Raw genomic sequence first — 13308 nt, forward strand, 5'->3', positions numbered from 1 at the left:
GGAGCCCCCATGGGACATGCAGAAGCCAGGCTGATCCCTGTGGTGTGAAGCTGCTTGGAACTGTGTCTATGCAGAAAATATGAATGCATATTTAAGATCCTGATGCTAGTGAGGGGTTTGGTCTGCTTGAGCCGCTTGTGCAAGAAGTCAGGCTGCAGCTGAGGTAAGAAGAGATGGGCATCCATGGGATACTTTTTGAAAGCAGAAAGGGTTCATAACACCTGGCCCCTCTTTGCTATATGGGGGGATCTCTAAGGATTGCCTGTACCTCAAGCACTTCTCACTAAGAAATCTCACTGCTGAACACTTCATGTATATCCTTCCTGTGACAACTACTTTTACTTTTTATGAGAAGAAGCTGCATTTACCATCTGTATGATAGGACAGAGCATGATTTGATCACCTTGGGGGAGGGTAAATGGAGTTTGTTTCACTACTGTCTTTATTCAGCTTTATTTTCTCCACTTCTTACTATAGCTGGGATTTCTTCTTTGCTATAATATTTGACAAGACACCTACAAGCTTTGAGCACGAGTGGGGAAGGCAGGTCCTCCAAAGCACATTCCTGAAAAGCTCATCCATGAGCACTGCTTCAACAGCCCAAGGCTCTGCAAAGGCTGGGGTGCCTAAACAATAGCATCCTGAGCTGCACCAGAGCAGAGTGAGTGAAGCCCTGCACTCAGCCCAGACTCTAACCAGCACCATGGCTTTTCATCATTTCTGCCAGGGAAAGGGGCTGCTCCCAGAGTAATTTACAATTGTTAGCAGATCAAGATGCCAATCAACTGGATTATTTAACTTGTGACAGGATGTCACTGGGAAGGCATTTTACTGTGCTAAACAATTTGATATTAACAAAAAATGTTGTCCTTCAGAGTCTTATTATGACTCAATTCCATGAAAGAAAAATGACACTCTCCTCAATTCACCAAGGGTTTGTATCACACTGAAGGTGCTTTTCCCTTCTGAAATGCTGCAGGGTGTTTTGAACTCAATTCAAAATGATTTTTCTTTACTTTGCTAGTCACATTCTCATCTCCTGAAAATCTCTGTTTCTGCAAGTGACTTTTAACAAAAGCAGTGCTGCAGCAGGTAAAGGGAGGGTAGAGGGGAAGGGGACTTGTGATACACTAAGGAGGAAGCAGAGCTGAGTGAGAAAATGACCTCACATCCTCTCTCACCCTCTGGCAGTTGGGATGCATGGCTAGGAGATGAACCTCCTCTTTTCCCTTTGAGTGGTCCCTTTTGGGGATCTATCTGCTGGAGCTCCACCTGAGGCAGCAGAGCCCCAGCCAGCAGCAGCAGCTGCATCTCTTTGCGTGTGATTCCATTTTCCATCCCAAACACTTGCCTTCCCCAAGCATTAGAGCTGCATAAAAAAAGGCATATGAGACTGGGGGCTGAGGACAGCCCTGTGTTTGAAGACATAGAGAGTTACCCCAGGCACTGGGGGGCTTTGTGATGAGGCTGTTCAGGATGTCATCAGGCTTCATCAGCTCCTGTTGAGCCCAGAGCTGAAAAGTGGGGGGGGGGAGAAAACCAACTTGGCACCTCTGTTAAAATTAATTTCCACATCAACAGCAAAGGGTATCTGAGTTCAGCTTTTGCACCAATGTTACACAGAATATCTGTATATTCGTAACAAATTCCAAGGTGTTGCATAGGAATTTCAAAGTCACTATAGGCCCTGTGTGAGCAATAAATTACAGCAGATATGGAGGTGGCATATATTGTCCCTCCCACCACCTTGTTTATTGGAGAAGGACAGTACCCTCACTTCATCTGCCAGGATGTCCTTCAGACTGAGGCACTTCCCGCTTTTCTTCCACTGGTGAATGTTGTGCTAAGCCCAGATTTCAGCTATTCATAGACAAGAGTTTAAACTATGGTGACATCACTGCTGTATATTTCATTCTGAGTAGATCACCTCACATCTGGTTTAACAGAGTCATAATATTTTAGCTGCAGTGCCATGTGTCCTTCACTAATTTTTGGAGTTGAATTCTGAAATTTGAAATCTTCAGTAACAAATTCACACACAATCAAACATATTGTCCTCCACTAAAGATCTTGAAGGACTCACAGCAAGATAATGTCCCTGTCTGACCATTCAGGAGGCACTCAGGCAGTCACACTCCCATCACGAGAGCCTGTAACTGCTGGATCCAAGCCCCTTTATAGCGGGCAGCTCCAGTGAGCTGACGGGTCCCCACTAAACTCCCTACACATCCCACACTCACTCAGGCAGATCAGCTTTCCTCACCAGTTCAAGCCCAGATTTCCCACAGCAGAGCCTCAGACCTCTGTCTCCTTTAGGTAATTTTATAATGGTGCAGCAACAGAATAGAAACCTTGAGCTACTACCTCCAGAGAGGGACCCTGAACAAAGGAATGCCTGGGCTTTTACACCCCCACAGTCTATGTATATGAAGGTCTGTGATCTTCCAGCTGAGTCCTTGACTCTTGCTGTATCTCCTAGTGTCTGGATCCCTGGGCTTTCTGGAATTCAAAAGGTCAGCAGTTCACAGCCTCTTACTTTGGGCTCGGACTCCTGCCCCCCAGACCTCCATCTGCAGCTCTCACTGCAGCTGCACACCCAGCTCCCTGCACTGTTGCATTCCTCAACACTCAGTGTCTGACGTATAGGCTGGGGACTGTCAGGGCAAACCGGGACACTGCAGCCAGAATTTGGGATTGGAGGGGTCAAGCTCTAATTTTAACCTTATCAGTCTCTTTAGAGAGTGAGGAAAAAAATAGCAAGTAAGGCTGGGCTCCTCTGCCCCTTCTGATCCTCATGGTCTCCAAGGCACATCTCACCTTCCTGATTAATGTTCCAGCCATCCTCTAATCCAAACTGGGACTAAACCCTGCAGTTTTCCAACAAAACTTGTAATTCCCAAGGAACCTCAATGGATTTCAGGTTCTACATCTAATACCTCTGCTGAGTTCCTGATTTGTAGTACTCCGCAGAGTTACAAATTTTCACTCACAAACTTTTAAAGGTCTTCTCAGGTTTCACTTGAGGATCAAGGCTGAAGCAGTATCAGGAGTTCTTTGATGAATATGCCCTTGGGAAGACCAAGTTTTCATAATTTCTGTATGAAAGCTGGTTTTGGTGGGAAGAGCTGTCTGGTTTTGCCTGTGTGTTTGCTGCAGAGCCCTGGAGGGATGCTGGCACAGGCTGCAAACCTGCCTGGGACACAAGGGTCACCACCCAGGCCTGGCCAGCAGGAAGCACAGGCACTACAGAGAGCTGCAGTGCAGCAGAGGTAGGCAGAAGGTAAGCAGAAAGTCCTGCAGGTCTGAAATACCCCATGACTGCCCCAGGAGGAGGGAGGGATGCTCCTCATTGCTTGCTTTGGAATAACTGGAAATAAACACAGTGCATAAGTGCCCCATGTGCACAGGGATGGGCTCTCTCTCCCAGAGGTTTTCAGCTATTTCACCAGACAGATTAGGAGGAAAGACATCTGCCACAGAGGGGAATTCAACTGTCTTGAAAATTTGTGGCTGCAATTTGGACCCTTGTCATGCCCACGTACTGTGTCACTGTGAGAGGAATTCAGTTACCATGGGTTACCCTATCAGTACGGGGACCAAGTGCCTCCCCTCCCAACAGCTCTATAAAAAGAGTCGCTCCAAGACACCCTGGCGGCTTCTGCATACCAGCACAATCCCTGAGAAACTTGGCCACGGGGGGACGGCTGCCAAAGGAGGTGTCAGCATGCCGTCTGCTTTCCAGTTTCAATGCCACCTCGTTCTCATCTTCCTGGCAGCCTCCAAAGGAGAAACCAGATACTTAGAGGTGAGCAATAGGGCTGATGATTAAACATCTCACTGTGCTTTTAGCTGCTGTCTTCTAACTTGTGCTCTCACCTTTCGAGCATTGTGCTTTATTCTCTCTCCCTTTCCTATTCCCTCTTCTGCATTAAACTTACACCTGGGTAACATTAATGCAACAATCCCATGTATTCTGTACTACCCCTCTATTTATTTATGCTCAGCAATTCTGAGGATTTAAGAAACTCTCAGTGCACTTAGCTGCCGGGCTCACCTCTTAGATCCCAGGTTTATTTCCCCTCTCTTGCAGGTTGGCAGCTTTCTGCCTGAGCTCTTCCACAGCTGCACTGTTTCTGGAGGGGGGACATAATATGCTGTGCCTGTTCTTGAGAGGTGCAGGGACAGAGCTGCATTTCACTTTGCCCCAGACTCTTCTTGCCCTACATCTTTAACCAGGTGAGGGATGCTGGTGAAGATGACCCCTTCCTACTACTCAGTGAAGATCTGAAGCGAGAGCTGTCTGCAGGACAGATCTACCGGCGGTCGCTCCGTGAGTTTCTTTGGTGCTCTGGTAGGGAGTACTGGCAGGTGGGAGAATCCTGGGCATACTTCAGGGAGGGGAAGGGGCTAATTGGGAGTAACAGAGCTGCAGGAGCTTTTTGTAAGACTAGGGAGAAGAAAGACAAAGCATTAAACCCGCAGAAACCTGTGGTTTAAGGCAGAGGGTGGGGTTCATAGTTAATGGTCCCAAATAACTGGAGTAGGATGGGGATTCCCCACCCATGTCCCTAGGCAGGGTCACATTGCTAAGGGGTGGGGCAGGTGTAGCAGCTGTGACTGGAGCGAAATCTGAAAGAATAGAGTGTTTGCGCACTTGTGCACGTGTACACACCGAGTTTTCTGCTCAGAGATGCATTGACACACCATCCCCCCCCCCCCCCCGTCGCATGTTTGTGCTCACACCTGCCAGTTACTATTTATCCTCTGATGCTCAGCAGGCTCCTAATTGCTTCAGCTGGCTCTCCCTGTCTTCGCTGCCAGCCGGATCCCAGTGCGGGGGGGTCTCTCCTATCCCCCTCCTTCCTTGCACAGTGGGAGCTGGCACGGGGTCTTCCTTCAGAACAGGCAGAGGCAGCAGCCCTTTGTCCCTGCTTCTCCAGGGTGCATTGACATGCTGAGTATAGAGGGGCAGTTCACCTTCACCGCAGACCAACCACAACTGCACTGCGCAACCTTCTTCATCGGGGAGCCCGAGGAGCTCATCACAATACACTACGACTTTGTAAACATCGACTGCCAAGGGGGGGACTTCCTGAAGGTAAAAAGCTGCAAGTCTCTGCTCTCCTCTGACTTGTGAGGTGTTTGCTGTGTGTGCAAGGAGCAGGCGAGTGCATGTGCACATCTGTGTGTTGTGTGTGTTTGTGCGTAAAAAACAGGCTTTCACAAAGCAAGCCCCTCCGGGATGGCTCCTTCTCCTTCCTGAGGCACTCTGAGTATGTGTCCTCCCCCATCACCACTCCTCTAAAGCAAAGTCAGACGCAGGATGAGGATCCCTCTCCAGCCTACAGTACTGGCTCTTCTGAACTTTTCCAGAAGCGCCTCTATGGAGTGTCCATACCTGGGTGGACGGCTGAAAATTTGGTCAGTAGGATTTACTTATTGCACTGTGAATCACATGAGCCCTGCAGATGATGATATAGATCTCTGGATCACTGTTACTGCTCTGGGACCTCTGCTCTCAGGTCACTTAGCATCATATTAATAGTGACTGGACCATTGCAGGCTTTCTTTAACATTTCCCTGCTAGAATTTTTCAGGACATTGGCTCTGAACAGAAAGAGGCTCATGTCTCAGAGCCATTTATATTCCAGTGTTAAAAGACTTTACCAGCACATTTCTCTGGCAGGCAGGAGCATTCACCAAGATCTGAACTTGGTCAAGGAGAGAAGGGGAGGCTCGATGGTCTCTGGCTCCCTTGGCTTTGCACTTTGCCCTTTGTGCTGAACTGGCAAGGCACAGAACAGACCACATCCCATTTAGTGGCAAGCTGAGGTCCAGGAACAGGGAGAAGGAGAAAAGCTGCCCTTCAGCCCTTTCCTTGTCTCCTGCTCAGAATTCTGTCCTTTCATTCCATATCTTGACTGAGATGTCTCCCCACGTGGCTACAGGGAGACTAATTTCAGTCTCTTGTGGGGCTAAGGCTTTTGTACCTGCACTTATGGTCACTCATGGAGGCTAGAAAAATGCTTGATACCTTTTTGTTTTATTGAGCTTTCCTTTCTTTGGTAATGGTGTCCCAAACTTTTCTATTATATCGCTATGTATATATATAAGCAGCTTTTCCCTCATGTAATTTGAGCACCTGCATCCCATTACTTCAGAAACTTACAGTTCTGGCAAATCCAGAGACAGATCCTGATGTTTTTTTCATCAGGAAGTCTCACATCAGACTTACTGACTGAGGTGATGGCTGAACCTGGTCCTTGAATTTTGGGGGTATTGACTGAAGTGTTCAAGGAATTACCATGTGAGAGCAGCTAGGAGGGAATTGAAACAGCAAGCCAGGCAGCTGAGTATCTATGCTAGAGCTAATACGTATTTCTACTTCTGATCTGAAGATGGTGGGGGAAGATTGTTGCTTTTTTGTTATGAAGGAAAGATTTGTAGAAGCTGATGCTTAAGATCCAGATTAAAAACAGGACTTGTTTTATTTTCTGGTGGTTAGAATGAAGTAAAATAGCTGACACAAGTGAGAGCAATACCTCTGCCAATAATTCCTCCCCAAAGTTTTTTGTATTCCAATATCTCTGCAAGACCACTGGGACCATTAATGACAAGCTGCAAAGCATCCAAATCCAGCTGGTCAAAAACTTCTCATAGTGACAATGCAATTTCAAAAAAAAAAAAAAAAAAAACCAAAAAGAATGTGATGATGATGAAGAAAAAAGGGATACTTCCCTCAAAACAAAAATTAGATTACAAAATTGTCACCTGAAGGAGATAAAAACAACATTAAAAGTTATAAGTATCCCTTTCCTAAACATCCATTAAAGCATGAATAATTAGTTAAATGTTAGGAAATCAATAAATACAACAAATTTTTGTTTTCAGTTTGTGGCTTTGAACAGGTTATATGGTGTCAAGAGTGTCTGTTATACTTCATGTTTCTGTTCTCTGCTAACAGAGTATTAAGCAAAATCTGGTTTTATATTATTGAACCTCTGTAGGTGTTTGATGGATGGATACTCAAGGGAGAGAAATTTCCCAGTTCCTTGGACCATCCACTCACCACTTCTCAAAGATATGTAGACTTCTGTGAAAGTGGGAATATTCAGAGGAGCATCAGATCATCACAGAATGTGGCAATGATCTTCTTCAGGATTCAGCTACCAGGCAATGGATTTAGTGTCACAGTCAAGAAAAACAGCAATCTCTTCCGTAAGTCTGCATTTCATACCACCAAAGGGGCTTGAATTTGGGGCAGGAAGCAAAGAGAATGTGCTGCTTTGCACTGAGTTTTCTCACTGTGATTATATGCACTGACATGGCTGTGGTAAGGTTGGTGGAGCCATGTGCATGTGCATGCCTGCAGGCTTGATTCAGGCTCAGTGTGTGCCCTAAGGAAAAAAAGGAGCTTAAGAGATCACACAGGCTTCAATATGCAAGACCATAAGGCTCTTTCTTTCAAATAAGATCCTTCCCAATCTAACGTTGGCATGTTTCAACACATTTAGCTAGAACAAATAGTGTTAATTGAGCAACTTCAATCTCAGCATTTTATAGATCTGAGTGAACAATGAGGAAAAAAATATTTGAAAAAGTTAAACAGTAAAATCAGTGTATTGAATGGATATGTGGTAGTTATGAGAGATGTAGTTATGATCACAGAGATCGATCTGCAAGTTCTTTGCCTAAGCCTCTGAGCTGGCAAGGCACAAATTATCATAGAATCATGGAATGCCTTGGGTTGAAAGAGATCATAAAGGTCATCTCGTTTCAACCCACCCCCCACACCGCCCTCCACCATGGCCAGGAATGCCACATACTAGACCAGGTTATCCAGGGTCTTATCCAACTTGGTAGTGAACTCTTCCAGCAGTTGGGCACTCACAACTTGACTGGGCAACCTGTCCAGTACTTCACTTGAATTGTGTTTTCCAGAGAGGACAGGACATTTAACAATTATTGTTCAGGCCAGTCTGATTTATCTCCTAACTGCTCAGTGACCAAACAAAACAAAAACAGAACAAACAAAACAAAAATCAAACAAACAAAAACCTCCACCCAAACAACAAACAAACCCCCTCCCAAAAAACAAAATAAAAAATAATAATTAAAAAAGAAAAAACAAAAACAAAAACAAAAACAAAAACAAAAACAAAAAAAAAAAAAAAAAAAAAAAAAAAAAACAAAAAAACAAAAAAACAAACAAAAAAAAAAATCACCCACCACCAACCAAAAAAAAAGCCCCCAAAACCAGAAAACAGTGACAGTATGTCTGCTACGTCTTTACTCTGAGTTATTCAGACTTGGGCCCACAAGTTAGGTCCCCACTCTGGTATGGCTTCCTGCCCATGGATGTTATTATCACATTCAACTGCTGGAGGTGGCTGGTGTCTTTCACTGTCCTGCTAAAGCAACTGCAGGACTCCAGATCTATGTCAAGAATCCCTTGGGTTATTCACATAGAAGATAAGTTACTCCTTTACCTGAATTCTTAAGTTTGAACTTGAAGATAAAATCACGCCCTCATTTCAGTGAGATATTTTGCAGTGTAAAGAACTCCAGTTCAGAGGAGCAGAATAGGATTTAGGGGGCTGCTGGCAATGTCAGGCAATAAGCTGTCAAGACTAAACACAATCTCTCCCTCCACCCATGTTTAGCCTCCTTCAAACTGACAAACTGTATGAGCCCTTCATAGCATGAGACCCTGATGTACAGATTTTAGGTGTTAGCTCTTCTATTGACTGCTTCACCCTCAGGTTCTGCCAGACTTCATGCTATATAGTAAAAAACAGGGAGGGAATTTTTAAAGAACAAATGCTTTGCAAGAAGCTCAGAAAATGCCACATTTTTTTTTTTCAGCATTTGGTTGTAACTCCCAGTAATTAAATTATCTCTGCTTTTTTTGGTGCTTTAATTATGTAGTTTTGCTACATGCAGTGATGACTAGACAACTAACTCTTGTACCTTTTCCTGTGTCCCAGCTTGCAATGTCATCTCTCAGACCCCCTCAGGAAGGTTTACCATGGTCATTCCTCACCAGCACAGAAACTGCAGCTTCTCCATAATCTACCCAGTGGTGATAAAAATATCTGATCTTATCCTGGGACATTTAAATGGTCTATTTTTAAAGGTGGGATCTTTATTTCCTAAGAAGATATTAGCATGTGCAATTTCTGTGGGCACAGAAAAGGGAAGGGGTGAAGAATGGATAGGCTGTGGTGCTGGCTGCTCAGGCATGGGTGTTCCGGACCTCTTGTGTGCACGCTGAGAGCTCTGGTTTCTCCCAGAGAGGAGAGCTAAGGCTGCCTCGTCACCATTGTCTCTGTAATATTGCAATGGCAGCTAAATTATGCAAAATACCATTAATGAATATAACAATTGCTTGCCATAACAAAGGGTAGGATTTCATTATAAAGAAAGGAGCACTCTCTCTGAGAGCTGTCTGTCTGCATTTAAATTAATGAAAGCAGCAAATGCTCTGAAGAGAGAAAGGAGCCACTAGATAGCGAGGTATTATCACAGACAAAATACAAACATGCTCACAACTCATTGCTTGCTCCATATTCTGAGCATTCTCTACTCTGATCTAGGGTATTTGGTGCTTAGTGACAAACCACGAGAAAAGGACAGGAGCTATTGGTGATACCTGTGCCTGGGAGGTGTAAGAAGGTGCCAATTCCAAAATATTCAGAAAAATAGAGCAAGGGAATTTGTTTACTCCTGCCAGTCAGTCTGACAGCCTGAGTTCTTCAAGGAGATTGCCAGTGTCTGAACAAGCCAGGTTTTGAGAGATGGGCAAGTGTTGACTTATTCAAGTTGACTTATTCAGTGGTGAGCAGAAAAGGACAACAGCAAAGGAAGGTAAAGAAACCAGGCACTTAAACAGCAGCATAGGGATGACAGCCTATGTCAGGATGACAGTTGCTCAAGGTGTCCATGCAAGATATTTTTGGCAAACAGCAATAATTTCAGGAAAATTGTGTGTTTAATATACAGTAAGCCATTGCTTTCAGAAAAAAAACTACTCTTTTTGTTAATTTCTACCTTAGTTGAACTTTGCCACAATTATGCATTTTAGCATTTTTTTAGGAATGAGTATGATATAGTGGAACTGAAGTTCCTGCCTGCCAACTGAATATTGGCATACATACAACCCATGCCTGCATTCATTTGATTACATGTTTAAGCATCCAGAACCAGATTACTTATCTGTATTAAAAGCAGTTGAATCAACACCTTTTCTACTTGTCAGTAATTTTCAGATTCTACTTAGGTCTTTCTTTGGAATGCCTTAAGAAGATTAACTTACTAATGTCAAATCAAGGTAGTACTGCTCAGGATGAGAAACGGATTTTACAGAGCTTTAAGCACAGGGGATTTCTAAAACCTATTGTTACCTCCAATAATGTCTGCAGAACGACTACATTTTGAAGATGAATGGTAAATAACTTTTGGCCTCTGCCTTTTTAAGAAACCATCCGCAAGCTGTGCAGGAGTGGGAGATTTTGTAGAGCTTCTTGGAGGAGCTGGCTTAGACCCATCCAAGATGTTTCCACTAGCTGACCTCTGTCACTCCTTTCATGGGTCTGGTAAGAACTTCTTCCAATTACCTCCACATAATAAGATAATTAACCATAATAAGACATGCAGAGACCCCCACACACATCTGGACTTCCTGCTAGATAGGTGAACTTCACATTTAGCAGAACATGAGCACTAAAGCTATTCAAGCCTGTGGTTTGGCTATGTGTCACAGCACACCCATGACCACCTTCATTTGCCCCTTTAGTAATCATTATGACAAGGCTGAATTAGACATATTTTAAAAATTCTTGTCCTATGACAAAAATAAATATTAGAATGTCAGCACATAAAAAGGTCTGGAAATTCACAAAAAACAAAGGCAGATTGTTACATTTTCAGTTGAAGAGCTTTTCTCTCATTTACTCAGTGTTCCCAAGACCTTTCCTGCTGCAGGTGTAACACATGCCCCAAAAGCCTCAAAGTTCCCATTCTATACTTTGAACCTGTTGGGGGTCTGAATCTGTTTCATTGTCATGCTGATCCAGTGCCTTCTTTCTCCCCATAAAAATAAGAACTTCCAGTTTCCCTAATATTCAATAGCAGACTCCAAAGTGTGGCAGTGATATGACAGACTAACCCCTGTGGCACACTTGTCATATCTCAGGAGTACAAACAGGGCACTGGAGAAGTGGCATTTCCACAGAGTTGCAGGGCAGGAACGTGCCTGGCCCATGGGTCTCTCTTGCTTTCATCACACCACAACTTAACAGTCCAGGCACTTTTCAAAGATTTAACTGGTAAGTGCTGCTGTTGAATGATAATACAGAGCAATGGAATGAGATTAAAATGTGTTTTCCTGGTGGTGTGAAGGAAGTGAAAATCCATCTCAGCAGCTCCTGCTCTCCTGGTGACACACCAGATTTCTCCTCAAGTGAGGAAGTTCCCCCAGGTTCCCCAGACAAAAAGGCTTTGCCAAGCCTCCACTCAAATGGCTTGCCTAAAGCAGCAGTTAGTGACACTCTATTTCCCTCAGAGTAGGACCATATGCTGGGCACTACCCTTTGACTTTGTCTTGATGGGACTCTCACATGCCTTTGTTCTTATGAAGATTGTCCTTACACACAAATCCACTCATCCCTCTAATGGGAAACATTTTGATGTTGCTAATTTTGGCTATCTCCAGGATAGAGTGCTATTACCCTTACCCATCACTCATGCTATTTAACAGTAGCACATAGACATGGAGTAGCATTTGGATGAGGGAAGGATACTTGATTAAATACCCAAGCATTGTAAAGCAAAACTAACAAACACAAAAGTTAATCAGCAATATCAACATCAGCAAGTCATCATGACACATGGATTTGCTTTATTTCCAAAATTGCATGTATTGGTGCTTCATAATTCCCATCATTATATATCTCTTTTCCCTCACTTTCTCTCATACAAATGTGTCTTTATATCTCTTTTCCCTAAATAGCCCAAATGAAGATTGGCTGTGACAACACTGTGCTGCGAATGGTCTCCAGTGGCAAACACATCAACCGTGTGACATTTGAGTATCATCAACTGGATCTGCAGGAAACAGAAACAAGAAAGGAGAACAGCATTGAGGAATTCTGCTTTCCTAGTATCTGAGAAACCAGGACATGCATCTTCACATAGCAAATGAAAATAAAGTTCTATAATGTATTTTTTCCTTTAGTTAGGTGGTGATGTTGAGCCTTTCTATAAACATAATTCTTTTCTCATACAAATTACTCATTCCCATCAGCAAGCAGGAAAAAGCAACAAATGTATTACTCTTTGTTATTATCATTATATTCTTTCTCCAATGTTTAAGCGCATTTACCATATCAAAAATCAATAGCAAGAATAGAAGGGTACTTTTCCTGTATAAATATTATTAGGAAAATAGACAAAAACCCTAGTCTGGGGATATATCAAGCCCACAATAAATATAAACTTAATGCAACAGCTTTATCCTTTTATATCAAGTATAAACAAATAAACAAAAAAAAAAAAAAGGTGAAATACAATTCCTGTTTTGTAAGAGGAAGCCAAACATTCATGTGCATAAAAACTACTGTTTTACTTATGACTATAAATGTACTATTTATTTCTAATGACATGTTTTTAATAAAAATTTATAGCATGAGACTTCCTTACACAAATCCAAACATAAATAAATACATTCAAAGAGTTGGCAAAGAGTTCTTATCTTGTATTTTTCCTGAAGACATCTTTTAACATACTGATTAAACTTCCTGTGCAGTTTTCTGGAAATGAAAATTTTGAATGCATGTTGCTGAAAAACTGTGAACTATTATGAGCAAAAATTTAGTTTCTCTATGTTGGTTTTCCCTCCACACAGAATAAGTTTCAGAAGTACACTTACTGGTACCTTCCCTCTTTCAGATTTTTTGGTTAGGTGTCCTGCTGGCCTGTGAAGGCAAGGATACAAAAATATAGATTTCTTTTTTCCAGGTCTTCCCAGGAAAGGAGTGTCAGCCTTGAAGAACTCTGGGAAGGACATATACAGTACAGGACCAGAGCTGTGTCCTAGCTTTGAGAGCAAGGTCTGATTGGTATGTTTTCTGAGAGTGGTACCTGCCAGCAACAAGAGTAAACTGTTCCTCCTCCAGGGCTCAATTAATGATGAAACCTAATGAATCCAGCTGCATTCCTGAAATCTTTCACTCTAAATTATGGCTCTTAATCTCACAGTCATTCATCCAAAATCAAGTGTCTTGACTTTTCAGCAGCTCTGCAGTTAAG

The 13308-nt window shown here is 43.1% G+C and overlaps 1 protein-coding gene across 1 annotated transcript; it reads left to right on the plus strand.

The window, feature by feature from the left end:
• CRHBP (corticotropin releasing hormone binding protein) lies at positions 1-12741 on the plus strand. Its single transcript, XM_054002569.1, has 9 exons — positions 1-163; positions 3157-3280; positions 3620-3805; positions 4237-4330; positions 4941-5098; positions 7008-7218; positions 8988-9136; positions 10478-10595; positions 12011-12741. The coding sequence occupies exons 3-9, from the start codon at positions 3725-3727 to the stop codon at positions 12166-12168; spliced, it is 969 nt and encodes a 322-aa protein (XP_053858544.1). The 5' UTR covers positions 1-163; positions 3157-3280; positions 3620-3724; the 3' UTR covers positions 12169-12741.
• Positions 12742-13308: the final 567 nt, after the last annotated feature.

The sequence above is a fragment of the Vidua macroura genome, chromosome Z, assembly GCF_024509145.1.
Source record: "Vidua macroura isolate BioBank_ID:100142 chromosome Z, ASM2450914v1, whole genome shotgun sequence".
In the NCBI taxonomy this organism is placed as follows: Eukaryota; Metazoa; Chordata; class Aves; order Passeriformes; family Viduidae; genus Vidua; species Vidua macroura.

Excerpts from the sequence above, each read along its gene's own strand:
- CRHBP (XM_054002569.1), top strand. The coding sequence starts at position 3,725 with ATGCCGTCTGCTTTCCAGTTTCAATGCCACCTCGTTCTCATCTTCCTG. Across the intron at positions 4,331-4,940 it reads GATCTACCGGCGGTCGCTCC|GGTGCATTGACATGCTGAGT; the intron begins GTGAGTTTCTTT and ends CTGCTTCTCCAG. Across the intron at positions 10,596-12,010 it reads TCACTCCTTTCATGGGTCTG|CCCAAATGAAGATTGGCTGT; the intron begins GTAAGAACTTCT and ends TTCCCTAAATAG.